General features: G+C 42.2%; 2 protein-coding genes across 3 annotated transcripts in view; one reads left to right on the top strand and one right to left on the bottom strand.

Moving 5' to 3' along the window:
* PDZD2 (PDZ domain containing 2) overlaps positions 1–21,447 on the top strand; it is a 2,738,687-nt gene that overhangs the window by 1,380,240 nt on the left and 1,337,000 nt on the right. The gene's annotated exons all lie outside the window — the stretch shown is intronic.
* LOC122803648 (small nuclear ribonucleoprotein Sm D2-like) lies at positions 12,375–21,167 on the bottom strand. Its single transcript, XM_044073407.1, has 3 exons — positions 21,021–21,167; positions 13,998–14,177; positions 12,375–13,224 (listed from the first exon to the last, which is right to left on the bottom strand). The coding sequence occupies exons 1-3, from the start codon at positions 21,101–21,103 to the stop codon at positions 13,050–13,052; spliced, it is 438 nt and encodes a 145-aa protein (XP_043929342.1). The 5' UTR covers positions 21,104–21,167; the 3' UTR covers positions 12,375–13,049.

The raw sequence follows: 21,447 nt of genomic DNA, 5'->3' as shown, positions 1-21,447 counted from the left end.
TACTGCGGTATTTGATTGGTGGCAGCCATTGTCTTGAATTTGGGCAAAGAAACACAGCAGGTAAATGTGTCAGTCTTTCCCAAGAGGGTGTGTATATGTGTGCATGTCAGATACCTAGAACTGGGAACATAGTGCTCTGCAGTGGTTAGTGTGGAGACTCATTGGGGGACCTGGAGTGAAACATATAGTCCAGTCCCAAGTTTTGGAACCTGTTCCCAGTGTAGTGTACTCTTAGGGGAAATTGTGTATTTCTGTCCCTGCTTTTAGCGACACTCCCTTACCGGAGACCGTGGTGATGACTGAGACTCCTTAGTTGCTGCCCCGGGGTAAAGAGAGCTTGTCACACAGTGGTGCCAGCGGTGTGCGATTTTAATTGAGCTTTAGTAGTGTCTGGGTGGTTGTCACCTAGGTATGCACTGTTGACAGCCCACAAAGTAAAAAGAGTTTCATTTCACAACAGTTTATTTTTTAGTCAGTTTAGTCAGGGACAGCAGGCAAAGATGTCAGAGGATTATAGCAAGCTGATAAGGAATCGGTTGGCCAAGGTGTGCGAAGCCAAAGGACTGGTGCATGCCAACCTGACTAAGAAAGCAATATTCTCAGTCTTAGTTGCAGCCGACCAGCAGCTTGAAGGATATCCAGTTTGGCATTGGGATATAGGCAGCCTTCCAAGTTGAGACAGTTCACCTTTTCCTCAGAGCACTTAAAAATTCACATGGAGTTAAAAAGACTTGAGCTGGAGGATGAAGAAAGGCAGCAGCAGTGCCAACATGAGCCTGAAGAAAAGGAGAAGCAGTGTCAGTATGAACTGCTATGTTTGGAGGCTGAGAAGAGGGAGAAGGAGAACCAGCATCAGCATAAACTGGAGAACCAGGCATATGGAGAAGGAAGCTGAAGAAAATGAGAGGCAGAGACCGCACGAAAAGGAGCTTCTAACCCTTTGACAAGAGTCACTGAGGTAACAGGGAAGGAAATGATCAAACCCAGAAGTCATAAAGGTCAGCAAAAGTCTTCCTCAGTACAGAGAGGGAAATTACTTTGATAGCTTTATTTATATATTTGATAGGATGTGTAAACAGTATAATGTTCACTGAGGGCTATGGGTATGGTTCCTGACCCCCTTAGTCTATGGTAGAGATGTTAATGTGATTACTAAACTATCTGATATTGTCTGAATTATGATTGTTGTAAAACAACATTTACTTGATTATTTTAAACTAACCCTGGAAATGTATAGAAAAAAATTGTGAACATAGACGCAAGCCAGATGAAAGTGTATGTGATTACATCGCTAATTTAAATACTTGTTTTCAAAGGTGGGTGAGTGGGGGTTAGGTCACCACTTTTGAAGGACTGGCAGACCTTTTGGTGAGGGAACAAGCTCTCAGTACTTTGCCCGAGGACATGAGGATCTGGTTGGCAGACCGAGAGTGTAACTCTGCAAACGAGTTGGGGAGAAAGGGGATCTCAACCTGGCAAGCAAGGCACCACTGAAAAAGAAGGAGGATACCCAGTGCTCCACTTGGACATGAGGGAACCCATGGGTGGAGGCCTAAACCACTCCAAAAGAGTTCACTGGTAACAGGGGAAGCCACTAGTTCAAGCACACTGTCAGGCTCAGGGATTAAATGTTTCAAATGTAATAGAGGGGCCAAGTAGCATACAAATTCCCACTTAAGCAAGGGGAGAAACGAAAGGTGAGGGAGCCACCAAGTGGGAATGAGAGAATGCCAGTGGTAAGTTGTCTGGAAACAACAGAGGTGCCAAACTATCACCAAAATTTGTATCCTATCTTAGTGGATGGAAGACAGGCCACTGCTAATAGAGAGAGAGAACGTCTGATATAACCATTGTGAGGCCTGCAGTGGTTAAGGAGGTGCAGTACTTGCTTGGACAGTCCGCACCAGTCAGAGCTTTGGGTGGGATCCCATTCCAAATACCTTTGGCTAGGGTTTATCTCGACTGAGAAGGTGGAAAAGGGAACAAACAAGTAGGTGTGTTTGAAGATATCTTAATAGAGAATGATTTTGATCATGTAGTACCTTGTGTGCATGCAGTCGTGCTTGGAGACGGGCATGTAGGGCTGGTAGCCTGGGGGGCCCCAGACAGATCCTATGCCTGAAGCTGGGGCTGGTGATGTGGTTACTTCACGTTAGGAGTTTCCTTGTAGCAGTGAGCCTTAAGGTGAACCACAACTGCTGGTAGGTACTGGTATTCCCCTTGACATGGTGACTGCAAGGACAGAGGTGAGTGGTACTATCCAGGCTGACAGGGAAGCACCGCTGTCAGGAAGATACTAGGCTTCCTGTGGAAAGGGAGCTGGGAATGGTTACAAATGTACAGCTGAGACAGGCTCAGCTTTCAGACCCTAACTTACGAAGTTAAGGGAGGTAGCTAAGGAGGGACCTGATGCTTAAGGAAAGAGGCAATCTGTATATTGGAACAAAAGGAGGGCTGGAGGATGAGGTAATACTGTAGTTAGTAGAGCTCAGAGCCTATCGTCTGGTACCTCTGGCCATAGCCCGTAACACCTTTTGCAGATAACTTTTAGTTATGTACTCACCATAACTTCAGATGTTTGGGATCCATCTCGCCTACATTCTGAATGATGGGTTCGAATCCCTCGGCTCCGCTTATGCCAAAGAGCGAAGTCTCTTATTGGCTGAGCTTACTATATCCCAGGATGCACCACCATCAGTCCCCAGATCTAGTTTGTCATACATGCACACACATACCCTGCTTATATAACATCCAGATGAAACAAGATAAAACAGTGGAACTCAAAACCGTTCTATCTCTTCTGATCTGCAAGGCAGGGGAAGGAGGGTGGGTATCTGCACAGAGAGATGGATCCCAAACATCTGAAGTTATGGTGAGGGCTAAAGATGTTATGTGATCCTATCTATCTAGACATTCTGATGATGGGACAGCCCTAGCACCTGAATCCTGGGTGGCTCACTGGAAAACACTCCTGAGTGCGTGGAACAAAATGAAGCTCCTTTTCGTAGATGCCACATCACATCCAATTTGTAGATGAAAATGCGGTTGGGTGGGTTGGACCAAGTTTTCGAAATAATAATTGACCGAAAAAAGCTAGCTTGGAAAAAAGAAGTAGCCATAGCTCATCACATTGAGCTTTTGCAGATGATGCAAGTTGCTTATTTGAAAGCATACCAAAAGTTGTATTATGCAGTATTTTTGAGATTGTAGTAATTCTGGGATTGTTGAAGGATGTAACAGGATACTGGGACAAAAGATGTGATTAGTGCCTAAAGGTAGGAAAATCAGATATGGTGGGATAATAGACAGGGCTCCGTTGGTGCCTTTGCCTCTTATTACAGTAAGAGCCGTGTCATGGGTAGCTATGACAGATATCTTGGTGCCTCTAAGCACTCCAAGTTCTACAGGGACAGAAGTATATCCTGGTAGTGGTACATAATGCTACTAGATACATTGAGGCAGTGACTGTGTCTTCCATTGAGGCAGAGAAAGAAGCAAAGCTTTGTCAATTTCAGCAGGGTAGGACTGATGCCAATGTCCCGACTGATGGATAACAAATCCGGGATCGGGTCTCTCCACTATCGGATGCTGCACTGCTTTTCAGGTAGAAACCATATCTGACGAGGCCAGTATGGGGCAATCAGAATCATTGAAGACCTTAGCTGAGAAGCTTTTGAATGACTTTGGGAAGCGTGGTGGGGTGAAAAGCATAAAGCCTCCCACCCTGTTGGCCAGGGTTGTGCTGGAAACATCCATGGCGGTCCTTCTGATGTGGAATCAGAGGAGAAGAGAACCACTTGGTGTTTTGTTTTGTCGCAGTCAGGTCAGAAACACGGGCCCCCCCCCCTTGAAACCTGGGGCCTGGGCTGTGTTTAGGAGACCATTCGTGAGGAGAGAGAGGTGTCCTGCTTAATTTGTCGCATGTTACATTTTGACTTTTCCCCTGATGTGGGTGAGCTGTGCTGGTGCTGGTAGCACCATCCCCAGACTCATGGTCTCTCTGGACAGGTTAAACGATCTGGTCCCTCCTTGTTTGTTCAGATACCAAACACCACCGACATGTTGTCTGTGGATGGCGATGATGCCCTGGAAGGAACATTAAAGTCTATGCTGTGGGTATTTGCAGCCCTCATCTCAACAGTTGATGTGGACAAAGCTATCCGGAAGCCAGGGCCCTGAACTAGCCTGCAGACAATGCCCCCCCCCTATCTGGGAGGTAACTCAGGAACCTCTAGAGGGTTTTTACCCTGATTGAGTTGATGTCTGGGCACCAGCGTGAGGGCCCTTTGCATGATTCCGTAATCATGATGTGATGATTGAGGGAAGATCTTGAAAGGACCATTGAGTTGATAAGAGCCACTGAAGAATCCCATAAGTAACCTTGCTAGAGGAACTAAAAGTACATGTCAGACATTGAACCTGTAGGACAATCCTGGCTCAGGAGCTCATGGGTTTGACTCGAGAACACCCCTGGGGGCTGTGGTGAGCCAAACAACAGAAAAATTGGTAATGACAGGCTCCCATGCTCAAGCCCGAGGTATGTTGGGGACAACAGGTGATGGTGTGTATAGGTCCTGTCAACCATAAGCTGCAGGCAGCTTGGGAGAATGGATTGCACCATTGAATTTGGATTTAATGGTAAGGATAAGGTCAATAATGTCAATTCCATGGCAAATACTGGTCTTAGGTAGGAGGCAGAGGGACATTTGAATGGGATGATGTAACCTCCGGCAATTATCCGAAGCACCCATCTGTCTGGGAGATTGACTCCCAGGCTTTTCCCAGGGTAGACTGCAAAGAGGCAGACTGGCTCGATCATTACAGCCTAGTAAGTTTCATCTGGGTATGGCAGAAGAGTGTCTCCTACCTTGGGTCCAAACACAGAGGACCCATCAAAGGGAGTGGTCGAGAAGACTTGAAGGCCTCCAGAATCTGACACAAGCGGGCCAGGCTGTTACTTAGGTGTGCCACGCCTGTGCCTCTCTACCCGCCCCTTGGCCATAGGATATGAGCCTCATGGAGTTAGCAATTCCTAGGGATAGCCAACTGAGAGCTAACGGAATGGATTTGCTGCTCCGAGAGGAGTCTGACAACTCCTGCAGATCCCTCTGAAGCCTGGTAAAATGTGCCAAATAAAAAAAAAAACAGGCAGATACAGTAGTTTGGACATCCAGCCGCCGTTGTGAGAGGATCTCTAAGATGTCTGCAAAGGAGACATCATCCGAGGAGGCACCCCTCTGCATCATCCATATCCGTCCAGATTGATAGCAATGCCAGTGCAAATGGATTCTCAAGACAGAGTATAGATTGATACATCTTCAGTTATCGGCCCATTTTTCTCAAGTAGCGGCCTTACAGGGTCAAGCCCTTTGGGAAGGAGTCCAACCTGAGGCATGGCGAAGTTGGCCAAGGCGCCCTCATGGCTCGAAGCGGACCTCCAGAGATCCTGGGGCGTCCAGTCTCCGGGCCATGATAGTGAGCCGAGTCCATGACACCAGAGAGGAGGCTCGGGAACCCGAGGGCCGGGCGAAACATCACCCTGGTCCAGCCGAAGAAGTCCAGCGTGCAAACTCGTACCAGGGCCCGGGTTGCCCTAAGGGTGAGCCGACCCTGAGATCTCCAATTGGGTTCTTCAAAAGAAGGTTTAATCAACCCTTTAGAATTAATTTATTTTTCCTCTCCTGGAGGACCCTAGAGGAAAAAGCGTGACACGCTGCATGACTCCTGCAAGTGCTTTGCCCCTAAACAATAAACACAAAGTAGATGGTCATCAGTAACAGACATCTTAAAAGCACATTTAGTACATTTTTAAAGCCGAAGGCCTAGGGGCTTGAGACATGATGTTAAACAATTTCTGACAGGAAATTTAACAACTGTAGAATCGCTTATAACAAAACCGAGGCTTACAGAAACAGTGTAAAACACAACCTTGGGTGTAATAACCGGGAACTTTAAAACACTAAAAGTTCAGTTATACAGTTTGACCGAAAAGGCCCTGGATTGAAAGGGGGGCGAAACAAACTCTACTCAATCACCCACAAGAAACTCCACTACTCAATCGTACACAACAGGCAGCAAAAGGCAGCAAATAGCCGTTAAAACGGCTTTTGTGAAATACAAGCACAAAAACTGACAGAAAAAGTAGTTAATAAAGCTACTCAGCCCAGCCAGCTCGAGACCACGTCCTTGCAGTTAAGCGGCAAACGAGATCTGGGGGACTGATGGTGGTGCATCCTGGGATATAGTAAGCTCAGCCAATAAGAGACTTCGCTCTTTGGCATAAGCGTGCCGAGTCGGAGCCGAGGGATCGGCTCCGAACCCATCATTCAGAATGTAGGCGAGATAGGATCACATAACATCAAAGGGTTACTGTACAGAGAGTGGACCCCTGAGGGAGGGCTACAGAGTGAGGTAATACGGCATTTGATAGTGCGCACAGCCTAGCCATAGCCCATCACATTCTTTTGCAGGTCATACGGGTATAAAGCATACCAAAAGTTGTATTATGCAGTATTTTTATTGGTCTGGGATTGTGAAGGATGTAACAGGATACTACGGGACCTGTGAGCAGTGCCAAAAGGTAGGAAAGGCAGGGGATAAAGTCAGGGCTCCGTTGGTGCCTTTGCCTATTGAGCCGTGTCAGGGGGTAGCTATGGATATCTTGGTGCCTCTAAGCACTCCAAGTTCTACAGGGAAGAAGTATATCCTGGTAGTGGTACATAATGCTACTAGATACATTGAGGCAGTGACTCTGTCTTCCATTGAGGCAGAGAAAGTAGCAAATGCTTTGTCAAAAATTTTCAGCAGGGTAGGTTTTCCAAGGGAGAAACTGACTGACCGAGGTGTCATCTTTATGTCAAAACTGCTGGCTTGTCTATGGAAGCGTTGTGGGGTGAAGAATCTAAACCTCCCCCCCCCTACCATCCCCAGACTAATGGTCTTCTGGACAGGTTAAACTCTACATTAAAGTCTATGCTGTGGGTATTTGCAGATCAGTTTGGGACAAATATCCGACCCATTTACTATTTGCATACAGCGAGGTAACTCAGGAATCTAGAGGCTTTTTACCCTTTGAGTTGCTATATGGGCATAGGGTGAGGGGGCCTTTAGATTCAATTTGTGATGAGTGGGAGGGTGAGGCTAAGAGTGAGTGTGAATCCCACAAGGAGTCTGCTGTAGTACATGTCACAAACCTCAGGACAAGGCTCAGGAAGCTCATGGGTTTGACTCGAGACCTGGCAGTAGCCCAACAACAGAAAAAGGTTTGGTATGACAGGAATGCTCAAGCCCGAGAGTATGTTGGGGGACAGCAGGTGATGGTGTGTATTCCTGTCAACCATAAGCTGCAGGCAGCTTGGGAGGGGCCCTTCGAAATGGTAAGGAAGGTCAATAATGTCAATTACATGGCAAATACTGTTAGGTAGGAGGCAGAGGGACAAATTGTATCATGTTACCATAATGAAGCCCCAGCATGTCTGGGAGGTTCTGGGTAGACTGCAAAGGGCAGGGCTGATCATTAAGCCTAGTAAGTTTCAGGTGGGTATGGCAGAAGTCTCCTACCTGGAACACAGAGTAGGGAGTGGTAAGATTAGCCTAGAATCTGCCAAAGTGGATGTTACTTAGGTGTGGCCTGTTCCTATAACCAGAAAAACAGCGAGAACATTCCTAGGGACAGCAGGCTATTACAGAATATTTGTGCCCAACTATAGTACAACACCTGCATCCCTTACTGACCTGACCAAAAAAAAAAAACAGGCAGATACAGTAGTGTGGACCCCAGCCTGTAAGCAGGCATTCCAAAAGTTTAACAAGACTTTGGGAGGACCCCCCCCCTGCATTAGCCAGTCCAGATTATAGCAATGCCAGTGCAAATGGATTCTCAAGACAGAGTATAGATTGATACATCTTCAGTTATCCCCATTTTTCTCAAGTAACGACTTTATAGGGTCACTTGAAAGTCCAACCTGAGTCTTCAAAGGGGGGAGAAATGTGAGGATATTATCTGTGCCAGCATGACTGGCTGAAGTTTTGCAAATTACCCTATGCTACAAATGCCAGCATGACTAGCTATAATTTTGTAAACAAATTTGTCTTTTGATTGTCACTCTGATTTATGCAAGATATCTGAATGTCACACACTGTTCTTCTGGCTGACCAAATGTACATGTTTTTGTAACGAGAATTCTGAATGTATGTCATGCCAGGGTCAGCTGACCTAGATGTGACATCATTGTGTGCCAGAGCTGGGAGAATAGTATCTTCACTGCAGTGGTTTACTTTTCAAAGCTCCTGTTCCTTTTAAATTAAATCTGCTAAAAACAGGTTCTGAGTCAGTTGTTCTGTTTTCATTCCGTTGTTTTCCAGAGCTGTTCAGTAGTAGTAGTAGAATAGTATCTTCACTACAGTGGTTTACTTTACAAAGCTCCTGTTCCTTTTAAATTAAATCTGCTAAAAACATGTTCCGAGTCAGTTGTTCAGTTTTCATTCCATTGTTTTCCAGAGCTGTTCAGTAGTAGTCCACGTTTCCAGAGTAGTTCCAGTCGCTGAGGATAGACATCAGCCTAGAGTGTGAACATAATTCCTCATTTTGCCTTGCAGACGTAAAAATATAATCTTGCCTTGCTGAGTTATTTAGATTTATTAGGGACAGTTAATCATCAGTTAGGAAAGTACAGTCAGAGGTTTTCTAAAATCAATGTGAGATCTGTCCTACAGTAGTACTTTTATATTTTCTATGAGTGAAACTCTGTTTACTGGAATCAGTTATTCAGTATTTACTATGTTTTAAATTGTATTTATTATTAAATGTTTTACTACCTCTCCTTGTGGCTGGTTATTTAATACTTTTACTAACTTGAGAGTGTTTATTGTGGTAACACCAGGGCCACTCCTTAAAGCCTTATTGCTTGGGATACCTACTACCATTTTGTTTTAATATCTATTTTACCCAATATAACTGAACACTCGTTCTGAAGGGTACTGTGATATTTGACTGGTAGCAGCCATTACCTTGTAATTTGGGCAAAGAAACGCAGCAGGTAAATGTGTCAGTCTTTCCCAAGAATGTGTGAATATCAGATACTTAAGTGTGAGTGTGTCAGATACCTAGAACTGAGACATAGTGCTCTGCAGTGGTTAGTGCAGAGACTCATTGAGGGACCTGGAGTGAATCATATAATCCAGTTCCAGGTTTTGGAACCTGTTCCTTGTGTACTCTTAGGGGAAATTGTACATTTTTATCCCTCCTTTTAGTGACACTCCCTTACCGGAGACAGTGGTGAGAACTGAAGCTCCTTAGTTACTGCCCTGGGATAAAGAGGGCTCGTCACATGCAGTAATTAAGATTATGAACCAAGTGTGAGGCTAAGGTAGCCAGGAAAATTTTTAGGGGCTGGGCTGACTAATTCCTGCTTGATAAAAACTCTCCACAGCAGAACTCAAAGTTTACATAAAAACATTGAAACATTCCTGTCCAAAATCAAAAGAGCAGCCAAGGGCCATTTTTCATGCCCCAAACTTAAGGGCAGTATTAGAAGTCAGGAGAAACTACGGCAAGTGGTGCATTATGGAATGGGACGTTTTGCCTTCCAACTTTAATATCACTATTGAGAGAGCTGTGCCTCCTCTTACCAAATCAAAATGTTAGGGTAACAGTAGCAGCTTAGTTTACTCATTTTGAAATGATGCAATATTTCAAAGTTGCTCAGACTAGTGAATTGACTCTCAAATGCTGCCAACATAATGGGTATAGCTCAAATGGCTATGTGGCGTTAGTTCTTCCAAAGTTTTGTGAAGAACTAAAGCCTTGAAATGTAATCAGTGTAACAGACAACTCTGTACAGATCAATGTGCTCTTTATAATTCTTATAGGTAGGTACTAGGCTATTGGCCCAAGGGCCTATGTAAGCCTAGCCAACAAGGTTCCCTGGCTTACACCACCCAAGAAAGTTATTTTCCTGTGCCACTGTCGAGCAGAGACACAGAAGTGATCCCTGGGCTGTAGTTCCCATCCACTCATCAAGATTTTTCTTAGAGTGCTAATGAAGAACTTTGCCTGACATAGATGGGTAGCCTGTTCCAGAATATGGGAAGTCTCTGGGACAGGAATCTATCCTTCCAGGATGTCCTGTTTATTGTGGTGACAAGGTTTAGGTCCCTAGAGCGTGTAACTCGGAGGGATTGGGATTTCTTTAGGTGTAGCATGTCCAACAGCTTTGGGTTTGACATAGCTTTATATGTTACGCAGAGATCACCTCTCAGCAGCGTTTACGGCTCAGGAAATGATGATTTTGTCTGTACCAACTTTGCAATTATTTTTTTTTCCCTCACAGAATCATCTTAGGGAATCATTATTCTAATATATTAAGTTCCCTGCTGATGTAATAAAAGTTTCCTAAAGAGCACCAGTCTTAGAAAAGATAACGTTTCCTTCACTGAGCCATTAAAGACCCGATTATATCTTATTTCTTCGGCAACCACTAACTACAAACATCTGGATCTAAATCTACTCCAAAAATAAGACTAAGCAAGGTTCACAGGTAGGTACTAGGCTATCGGCCTGAGGGCCACGGTAAGCCTAGCCAACAGTGTCTTGGCTTTCCATGTAGTGTTAAATTTCTGCCCCTATCGAGCAGAGCCCCAGAATATATTCTAACCATGCAGTCTTCAAAGCTAGCCAAATTAGTATTTTGACTGGTAAGAGACAAATTTACAAGGTTATTGTACACAGCCCTGCACGATTCTGGAGGTCAGCAGTATAAGTTCTTTAAAAGCTAAGCATTTTATGGTGCCCGTGACTGCTTGGCTAGTACTGCTGTTATATGCTGACATTAGTGCTAATTTACCTGCTACACAAAGCACCACTACCCACACAAACTGCAAATAAAAATTGTACATAACAGAAGTCGGGAAGAACACTTCGCACAAAAGGTATATCAAGCCTACGTGACCTCTACTGCCAGGGTTACAGTAAGCAAAGTATGTGCACTTAAATTTAAGTGCAACTTAACAGGCTTATTCACACTTTCAAAGCACAAATAATTTGCCTGCAATAATGGTTTACAAATATGAACAAGCTAAATATAGAGAATGGGGGAGAAAAAAAATTAACTGTTAACATTCAAAACTACACAAGTGAATACACTGACCCAAAAAATCAGCAGTATAAAGGAATCAAGTGCAGCTAGATCATTTCCAAAACCAAGCCACAAAGCTGACTCAGTTTTTTTTAGATGATTCTACAGTTTTTCAGTTATAAAGCATTATCAGTAATTTCAACACAGGCTGCAAATAAACTCAGGGGTCTAGTAGGGCATTGTTTCATTTAGGTAAATCAAGTTCAGTTGATCTAACAAAATTATATCCAATGCCAATTCCACAAGACAACTCTATGTGACGACACAGAGAAGGGTTTGGTACTACAAAGTAATGCCGATTTCTCAAAAGCCCTCACTCAGAAATAAAGTGCTGAAGAAGCAAAACAAATGCACACACACACGAATTACTCATAACGTGGGAAATGAACACTTAGTCCCCAAATGTAGTATTGCAGGACTACATCCTAGTCAACATTCTGACTGACAGCGTTTTCTTCTAGAAGTAAAGAGAAATATTACCAAAGCCGAGAAAATAAGCTCTCTAAATTATGATGGTAAGAACGGTGAGGAAAGGGGAGGGTTACACACACTCAGATAGACACACTTTTAAATGAAATTTCCTGTACATATCAGAAGGGCAGCCAAAGGCTATTTCATGTACTGAACCAATGCAGTCTGGACAAACTAAATACCACCATACATTATGGGATGTAAAAGTTTTTGGCAGCCGGGGAAAGTTTTACCTGGTAAATGATGCCAACCATACTTTTTTTTTTTTTTTTTCAGAAGATGGAGCTCCTCTTGCCTAATATTCTCACATGCTAATAAAAATGTAACCGTGTAGCTTACTGATTTTAGCTCCTCTTGCCTAATATTCTCACATGCTATTAAAAATGTAACTGTGTAGCTTACTGATTTTGAAAATATGCAGTTTCAACAGCTGCCAGGCCTCATGTGAAAATTCACAATTGCTTTAAAATACTGTCAATAGAACAGACTTGACTCTTACGGATGCTGTGATGTGTCGTCTTCATACTTCTGCAAATAAATCTGTAAAACGCTTGCAACTGACACTGTGAAAAAGAATCAGGACAGAGCTACGAGTGGACCCTTAGGAGTATTCCTAAAGAGCACAAGTGTTAGGAAGGCACAGTGATTAGCTACCAAGAGTACTGAATACCTGCGATACATAGTAGCAGTGCATACAAATTTGCAATTAACAACTTAAAAAAGCAAAGTTTGTATGGTTTTACTTTTAAAGCACAATATGACAGCCAATGTACTTATTTTATATTTTATTTAAAAAATGGCAAGAACAATAAAACCTTAAACAGTGACAACTCTTATCAAGAGGCTTCCTTCTGGAGCACTTCCAAGACATATGGTTATAGTAGTTACTTACAAAACCTGAACAAATCAACACAACAAAGTATGAAGTAATAAGGGTTAAAGTCGCATGACTGAATTTAATTACCAGAGAACTAGCACTACAATGGATAATCACCAAAACTACAAACTTTACATATCCTAGTTTTTCAAATTTACATTCAAGCACTGTTTAGTTATGAAGCATCTGGTAACATAGTTTCATATAAGCAAACTAACTTCAGTTGATATTAACATACACATGTGGTAAATCCAACTAGCAACAACAACCCACTGCACACTTCAATGAAGAGGAGTTTGTCACATAAATTGCTTAGGCATCAAACTACTGCCGATTACAAACAGCTCACCTGCACTTAAGGTGTTACTGGGCGATACAAGCAAAAAAAAAAACACACATTTGAGAGGGGGAGTAGGAGGGACACAGTCAATCCATTGCAGTTTCCTGAAACACTCCTATAACTATGTTGTGAAGGCAGCAAAAAAACAGTCTGGAAGTTGTTCAGGAAACTTCGGCTCCATAAAAGAGGATCGGAATTTCTGGTCAGAACTGATGCATCCAGTAATTTACTTCCCAGTAATAAGAGGATTTCTTAGGATGATGATGACTGAATCCCCTCGAAGGAACATCTTGGAGATATAGCGGTCTTTATTGACTGGTTTTGATTTCTTCTTGCCTTTGCCACTTTTTGGAACTTCTGTCCACATCTCCTTAACATTTTCCAACACCATGTTGCAATGCCTACAAGCAATGTAAAGAAATGAGATCATAATACAGCAACAGCAGCAAATAAAATTAAAATTTAGCAAAAGAGCTTTGTGGCAAGTTAGCATCATGGAAGCAAAACCACCATGTACCGGAACACACTACAGCCTGTAACACAAGCTACAGAGAAATCCAAATTAGTTTTAAAATATAAAACTGATGGAGCTTGTGGCATAACTATTCTTTGTGAAGTGATTTCACTGGGTGCAAGTCAGACAGTAGATACCAATTTTCAACAGTGACCCAGAGGCTTTCGTCAAAGTAGATGTCTTTCAAAAAATAAGAAAATTTGGAACCATTATCGATATTCAGTGCCCTCCAAAGACACCACCATAAAACAAATTAAGAAGCCAACAAATCCAACAATCAGTAAAACTCAACAACTAGTTTCCTGCTAAAATGGAAAGCTGTAGTACATTGTAATGAAAACAACACAAAACAGACAGTCTTAAGCAGTAAGTCTTACGCGCTTCTAAAGAAGTCTGAAAAAACAGAACACTTAAATTGAGTATAACACTCGTCACTTAACACACACAATTTCTTGCAAATCATCACCTCAGTTCAAGTTACAAAAAGCACTTTAATTTTGTCTATACACAGGCAAACATATTGAATTTTTTCAGTTAACCAAGCAGATCACAGAACGTGTGCCATTTGTTACTCCTTAAACCAATGATAGAAGTCCTAAAAAGCAAAAAAAAAAAAAAAAAAAAATATATAACATATAAATATATATATAAAATAAACACCTGTCAAAAGCCTTGACTCTTGCAAGAAGTTTCTTGTTGTTCCGACAGTTGATTAAAACCTGGGTGTTGTTTTTGACCGACTGTGTCAGGACAGAAAGTGGACCTGTATTAAATTCCTCCTCTTCCCTCTTCTCCAGCTCATCTGGATTCATTTCACTCTTCGGTTTCGTTAGTAAACTCCTAAAAAAAAAAAAAAAAAAAAAACAAATTAAAACTGTAACTTAGGTCTTAAGTAATCCAAGTAACTATTATGATTATTCACCAGACTCAAACATGAAACATGTTAAAGCTCAGTTCAGACCTACTAATTGTAAAAGCATTTTTTTCTTCCAGTATACCAACTAACATCAACGTACAATATGTGTGTGTATATATGTATGAATGAATTTATTGGTAACACTATTTTAGGAGTGGCTAATGTTAAAAAGACAGTCACTGTTCAGGTTAAGGCGGTCCGCTCCAGTTCCTGTAGTACAGGGTTTGATTCCCTCAGTCCTCATTTGCTTAGTGACCTTGTGCAGATCTTGTTACAGTGCTGCCAGGTCACCCCTCAAAAGGGACTGTGTCCAGTCGGCTTATCTGGTTAACAAATGGGCATTAATACTGAAATACATAACTTGTTTTATTTTCTTTAAATAGGTGGCATCTAAAGCATTTAAAAAGCTATTAATCAGGACTCCAATCATGACTCAGTTTTTTGAGAAACCGTGCCAAGGCATCTCAAGCAGAGTGAATTTCTTAAAATCAAATTACAATTAGTGAGCAAAGGCTGAATTTCTTATTATGAACCTATTTCCAGTTAGGGAAGCGGGACTAGTAACATAGAAGATGAGAATTATAGTGAACACTGTATGAGATTATACTTGTAGCAGAATTAAAGTCCACGAGAGAATAAGTAAGCAACTTAGAGGGTGATTTTGTTGGGCAAAAAGAGATAGGTTAGAGAATGGGAAGTATTAGACGGGGGAAACTGCAGACAGGGAAGGGATAATCACAATTCTCTTCCCACAGCTGGCAGTTGGATTTATGTCAGGTCCCAGTGGTCTAATGGATAAGGTATTGGCCTCCTAAGTCAGGGATTATGTGTTCAAAGCCCATCTGGGGTGATACAGCACATAAGACAGGTGGAGGGATTGCTATGATTTACTCTGACCCCCATCCAACCCTCCCCTCTTTTCACCCAGCAGAACTCATTATGGCAAATTATAAACCCCACATTCATAAAACCCTAACAATAGTTGCCATCTACATACCGTTACTGGAACAGATTCTCCACTGGATGTCTGACGATGTCAACATCAATTGGCTAACCCTCTGCTCTAACTCTCCTACTGCCAGCATAAACTTGTATGGATTCACTCAACTTATCTTTTCCCACACTTTTCATCATAAGCCCACTAATTCGAACTCCATCATTGACTGGATTCTTGTCTCTAGTCCTAACCTCTATCACTAACCTGAATCCCTACCAGACTCCATAAGAGACCATAGCCCAGTACGTATCCAAAGATTTTATCCCCATCACTCTCGACCTCACAAATTTAAAGAATGCCAAAAGCTAGCTAGCTTGGACCCTGAAACTTTTAATAACACTCTCTCCTAGCTATAGATTGGTCCTTCCTATTAATCCTACCTCTAGATGAAGCTGTACTTCAATTTAACTCCATTTTCCTTAACACGCTTAAACTATTTTGCCCCTGCCAGAATGGTTGAGTCAAGTTTTTGTGGTCTCCTTGGCTCACTAAATCTACTAGATCTCTAATTCACAAGAGAGAATAAATGCATGGAAACTATGGACCAAAACCAACCCTCCCGCTAACTTCCAAAAGATAAGGAACTCTGGAATCTGACTAAAAAGCATATTATCAATTAAAAAAAATGTATACCATACCACACACCCCAAACTACTACACCCAGAAACCCAAAAAGTTTTGGAATATTATCAACCAGATACTCCACCCAGGCAATCCCTCCCCCCAATAACACCCCTAGAAATTGCAACTCTCTCGAATTCATATTTCAGTGATACCGCCAGTAAACTTATGCAGACTTCCAACCCACCCAATTTCTTACCTCTGACCCAATTACACACCCCCCTCACAGAAACTAGTTCCTATCAGCTACATTAAAAACCTTCTCCTTAATCTAAACCAGTGTTCTTCATCAGCTGATTCATTGCCACCAATCTTTCTAAAGACTGCTGCCAAGTCTATAGCACATCCAGTCTCCATTCTCATAACATCACTCCATCAGTGAATCCACTGTCCCTACTATTTGTAAAAAATTATACACAATACTAATCCTCAAAGGAGGAAATTCCACTGAGCTCTCTAATTTCCATCCTATACTCATACTCTCTCCCCTATCCAAAATGCCTGAACACTGTGTTCACAGACTATTCTTAAGACTACCTCACTCATAAAAACCTGCTCACACCTAGCCAGCATAGTGTCTGCCCCCACCAAAGTACCTCTACTGCTCTCGTCTCCTTTACCAACTCCATTTCCCTTGCCAGTGATAAACTAGTGTCCTGCCTCTTTTTAGAGCTCTCTAAAGCCTTTGACACTGTCTCCCACCCCATCCTCGTCTCCAAACTGTCCCAACTCAACCTACCTCCAGAAACTTTCTCTTGGTTCAACAGCTACCTCAGAGACGGGCATCAAATGGCTGTCTGCCCTCTCTCCCCATCAAAATGGGTGCCCCTCAAGGCTCAATTCTCGGTCCCCTTCTCTTTAACATCTTTGCCAGCCAACTGCACCAGTCTTCCCTCGTACAGTATGCAGAGGACTCCACTATCATTTCCATCTCTGACAATGACCTGCTCACCCTCACACAAAAATCCTTTAACCACACTGAATCCTGGCTTGCTAACAACCAACTCATACTCAACCCCAGAAAGACAAACCTCCTCCTCTTCCTCCCTAAAACCTTATACCATCTTAAATAATCATTTACTAATACTACCATCATCCCTGAAACCCACACAAAGCTCCTTGGTGTGACCACAGACAACCAGCTCAAACTTGATCTGCACGTACATCACTGTGTAAAGAAAACCTACCAAAAGCTCGGCCTACTATATAGAAACAAAAAGTTCCTCACCTCTGACTCTAGAATCTCACTTGCACATGCTTACCTGCTCCCAAGCCTCTTCTATGGCTCACAAATTCTAACTAACCTACAGTCTTCACTTCTCTCCAAATTAGAAACTACCTATAACAAAGTAGCCAGATTTGCCGCTAATCTGCCTTCTAAATCTCATCACTGATATGCTCTGAGGACACTCAGCTGGCTAGAGCTTCCTTATCTTATTTACTTAACTTCTTATCCATTCTATCCTGAACAAATCCTCTTCTTGCCCCAGTATCTTTACACTAATTTCCCTCTATACCCCACACCAAGATCCCTCAAAGGCTCTGACCAATGCCTATTACAGATACATAAACCTAAAAAATTAGTTGGACAGAATCTCTATAGCTATTCTCCTGTCACCCAATGGAACAAGCTTCCTATGCCCCTTAGACATATTACCAATGTTCATGAATTTAAGAAAACTTCTAAACAGCATTTGGTTATGTCTCTGTGACCATGCCACCTGAACTCTTTCCCTCTTCCTTCTCTAATTTCTCCCCTCTAACTACCTCCCTTTATTCAAATGGTCCCAACATGACTATTATTGTTTCCTTCTAATTTTTTCTTGACTGTTACCCTCACTCTTTTCTAATTTACATTGTTAGTGTTATTTTTTTTCTTGTATTGTTGTAATGTGAACTTTCTTAATGTACATTACTTTTTCATGTTAATTTTCTTGTATTGATGTAATGTGGAGCTTTTCTCACCGGGCCTCCACTGAAAAAGGGCTTTTGCCCAGTCGGACTATCCCAGTTAACAAATGTCAAAATAATAAATAAATGTAGTCTTTATACAAATAAAGCATGGGGGGGTGGCATAATGGTTAAGGTTCTTCACCTCAGACACAAGACAAAAGGTTTGACTCTGACCTCCCCCCTGCTATCACCAAGGCACATGTCCTTAATGCTCTCTAAAGCCAAGAACACTGCATCAATAGACCCAGACAATATTCCAGAATGCCTTTTAAATAGCGTGAAACATGACCTATCAGGCCCTCTCGAATTGCTATTGAACTGTGGCTTCCAAACAGGCTTCATGCCTCATGAATGGAGAATAGCAACAATCATCCCTCTGCACACAGGTGGGCCATCTACAAACCCTGGAACATATAGACCCATAAGTCTCACTAGCCCCATATGCAAAGCCATAGAAAGAATTATCATGGAAATGATAAATAACGACATAAGAAACTTCCAGGCACTGGATTTAACCCAATTTCGTTCCCTCACGGACAGGTCAAGGCTACTCAACCTGGTGGACACCTTTCAGATGGTTGTCAAAGCAATGGATGAAGGCAACATGGTTCACACTACCTACCCTGACCTGGCCAAGGCATCTGATATAACCCCCCACTTGGGCATTGTTGACAAGCTTAAGAGGGTGGATACAAACCTGTGTCACCCGGTGGATAGCTAGCTGGCTCATAAACAGGACCCAGGAAGTTAGAATTGGGATTCCACCTCTACAAAGAGGTCATTCATAAGCAGAGTCCCTCATGGATTTGTCCTGGGACCATTCTTATCTGGCATTTACTTGTCTAAAGTCAAGACCAACGACAGTGGCCTCTGACTGATCAAATTTGCAGATGATTGCAAATTAGGAGCAGTTACTGAATCACCTATGGATATGGACACACAGCACTGGTGCCAAACCCATGGACTAAAACTAAATGCCAAGAAATGCACAATAGCATCTTTCAAGATGTTATCTACCCCTGGAAACTATCATATTGACAACATACTCATAAGAGTTGAGTTGACTCAGTAATCAGGGACTTGGGGAAACCCACAGACAATAATTTAGCCTTAGACCATCCCGTGTCTACAGTAGTGATGAAATCATTCTGTGTTGTGCAATTTATAAACAAAACTATGGCATTTAGGGTCAAATAAGTCATTTTCCCACTGTACTTATCATTCATCAGACATATAATTAAGTATAATACCCCATCTGGTATATACCTAACCAGACATATCCAACAACTGGAATGTCCACAGAGGCTCCTCACTAAAAGAATAAAGGATGTAAGTAACATGTCCTGTGCAGACTGCCTCAAGACCCTATTGTATTCTGCCTCCTACAGACTGCTGAAGGATTGTGACTGGTAGACAAGGCAATGTCAGACCCCACTCTTGACCTCCTGCAGATAAGCAAAACAAACAGCACCAGAACTACCTATTCCAAAGACTTAAACCTTGCTTATAACACAGCGAGTTATGATTCCCAGAGATTACCCTTCCTCTGGAATAGGCTCCCCCATCTATGTGAAGTAGAGTTCCTCTCTAACCCAATTAAAGTGTAACTTGACAAATAAGCAGAGAACAGGAACTGTATCCCTGGTTTGGCACCTATGCCTGTAATGGAAGCAAGTAGCCTGTAAATGGTTTATCTCCCAAGCACCTTCTTAAACTTACCAAGAGTACCTGAACTTGTCAGACATTTGGGTTGCATGGCTAGCCTTAAAAGGCCTTTGGGTTGCATGGCTAGCCTTAAAAGGCCTTTGTGGTCATTAGCCTAGTATACACATATGAACACTATACAGCTATGCCTGTTGACGGTCTGGCTGTGAGAGTACTATCGTACCTTATGACCAGGATCCTATCTCAGATCAGTTAACACAGTTTATAATAAACGCACAACAAAGTAACACTGATTTAGAGATAAGAATTGACTGAAAAAAATACCATTTATATATGTAATGTTTGTGCCTTTCGGCTTTTCCCGGTTAGGGGTCGCCACAGCGGAACTCCGGACGGCTAATGATTGGCAGTACACTTTTACGTACTGGCTTGCTGGGCCTAACGCACAACCTTCAACGAAGGAGCGCCCATTCACGCATGTCGCTACACAGAAGACGCTCTAACGGAGAATCGAACGGGCAACGTCTAACTGTGCGACGACAACGCTTCTGCAGCACCCTATTTATATATGTATTACTGTTACTAAGCCGAACAACTGCATTAAGCACGCCCCAGACTGCAACAGTGTGCATCTGGAGAGGTAGCGTCTTCAGCTCCTTTTCATTAGCACCCTGTTTGAGATGTCAACTATCTATATATACTTACCATATTCCTTCTACACACAATGTCCCCACCCATTATTACAAAAGATCCTGTTAACCGTGGCCAACAATCCACCAATCTGTGGTTTGACCCAATAAAGACAAAAAGTAAATGGTTGCAGTTGGATCCGTCTGATACACATTAAGTGCTGCTCAGATATACCTCCCAACCGCCCCTGAAATTATCTGAAATTTTAGCTCTCTTAACTCCTCCTAAAACTGAAGACTTGAAGAAAAGTTGGCGAATTACACTTTATAAATAATAATACTTACAACTATGTACTTTTCCTTCAGAAAAGTTTTATATCAAGTCACAATTTCTTATTCTATTAATATTTCGAAAGTGTTCCTGTTCGGTATCTGGGCGCATAGCTCTCAGCGAATTTAAAACAGCTCTACGTTTGTACACCGTCAAAAACAGGTTGAATAATTTGTTATATCCAGCTTTCATCCCGATTATGCGACTTCCGAAATTATGAGATAGAGTGTGGAACGTCCGCTTCATACCTACTTTATCCTGAAACCATACGAAGTAGGTTAGCACGCTATAATACAATTGCAATATTCGGGACTCTTATTCGAACTACTCAACCCCGCTAATTAGTTAACCTCGTTCGTTATTATTTGTTAATGGAACAACATATGTTTGATACGGTCTAAAAACAACTCATGAATATCACAACCTTCAAGTAAATAAAACTCAAGTTAGGCCTTTCCGATAAATTGTCCCGATGACTGACGTATAGATCTACTAACCATACGCTTACAACGTCTTTAAAATCAATACTACACTGAAGAATCTAAAATCTATCACAACTTTTTCTACTTACATGTCCACTTTTAAATATAGCAGGCAGATGAAGATGATCGAATGGACTTGGTTGCCGCCCGCACTGAAAAGAAAAATCAGCATCCGGGTCTCAAGAAGTGTTTCCGGTACAACAGTGAACTATTTTTTGATGTTGGATAGAAAGTATTCAATAGTGGTTCTTGGAAAATAAGTTATCGTCGTTAACTTCAAAGAATGCTAACATCATTTTCATGAGAAATTTGTAATGTATTGTGTAATACTTGTGTTGGGGTACTTTGATTTTCTTCTTTACCGTTCTTCCGTCCAGGCTGCTCTTTTTGTTTTATATACATTTGTGCTTATAAAGACAGCTGTTATAATTGTGTTTGCTGTGTGCGCAGGCCGTTTACTACGGATATTCTGCATAAAGCTATGACTGTTATTTTATAGGGTGCCCCTTTAGTTTG

Source organism: Protopterus annectens, chromosome 1.part1 (genome assembly GCF_019279795.1).
Source record: "Protopterus annectens isolate FY-2018-M chromosome 1.part1, PAN1.0, whole genome shotgun sequence".
In the NCBI taxonomy this organism is placed as follows: Eukaryota; Metazoa; Chordata; order Ceratodontiformes; family Protopteridae; genus Protopterus; species Protopterus annectens.
The sequence above is the reverse complement of the archived record's forward strand: the minus strand, read 5'-3'. Positions and strand labels throughout refer to the sequence as shown.

Excerpts from the sequence above, each read along its gene's own strand:
- LOC122803648 (XM_044073407.1), bottom strand. The coding sequence starts at position 21,103 with ATGCTGATTTTTCTTTTCAGTGCGGGCGGCAACCAAGTCCATTCGATC. Across the intron at positions 14,178-21,020 it reads CTATATTTAAAAGTGGACAT|GAGTTTACTAACGAAACCGA; the intron begins GTAAGTAGAAAA and ends TTTTTTTTTTAG. Across the intron at positions 13,225-13,997 it reads AGAGTCAAGGCTTTTGACAG|GCATTGCAACATGGTGTTGG; the intron begins GTGTTTATTTTA and ends CATTGCTTGTAG.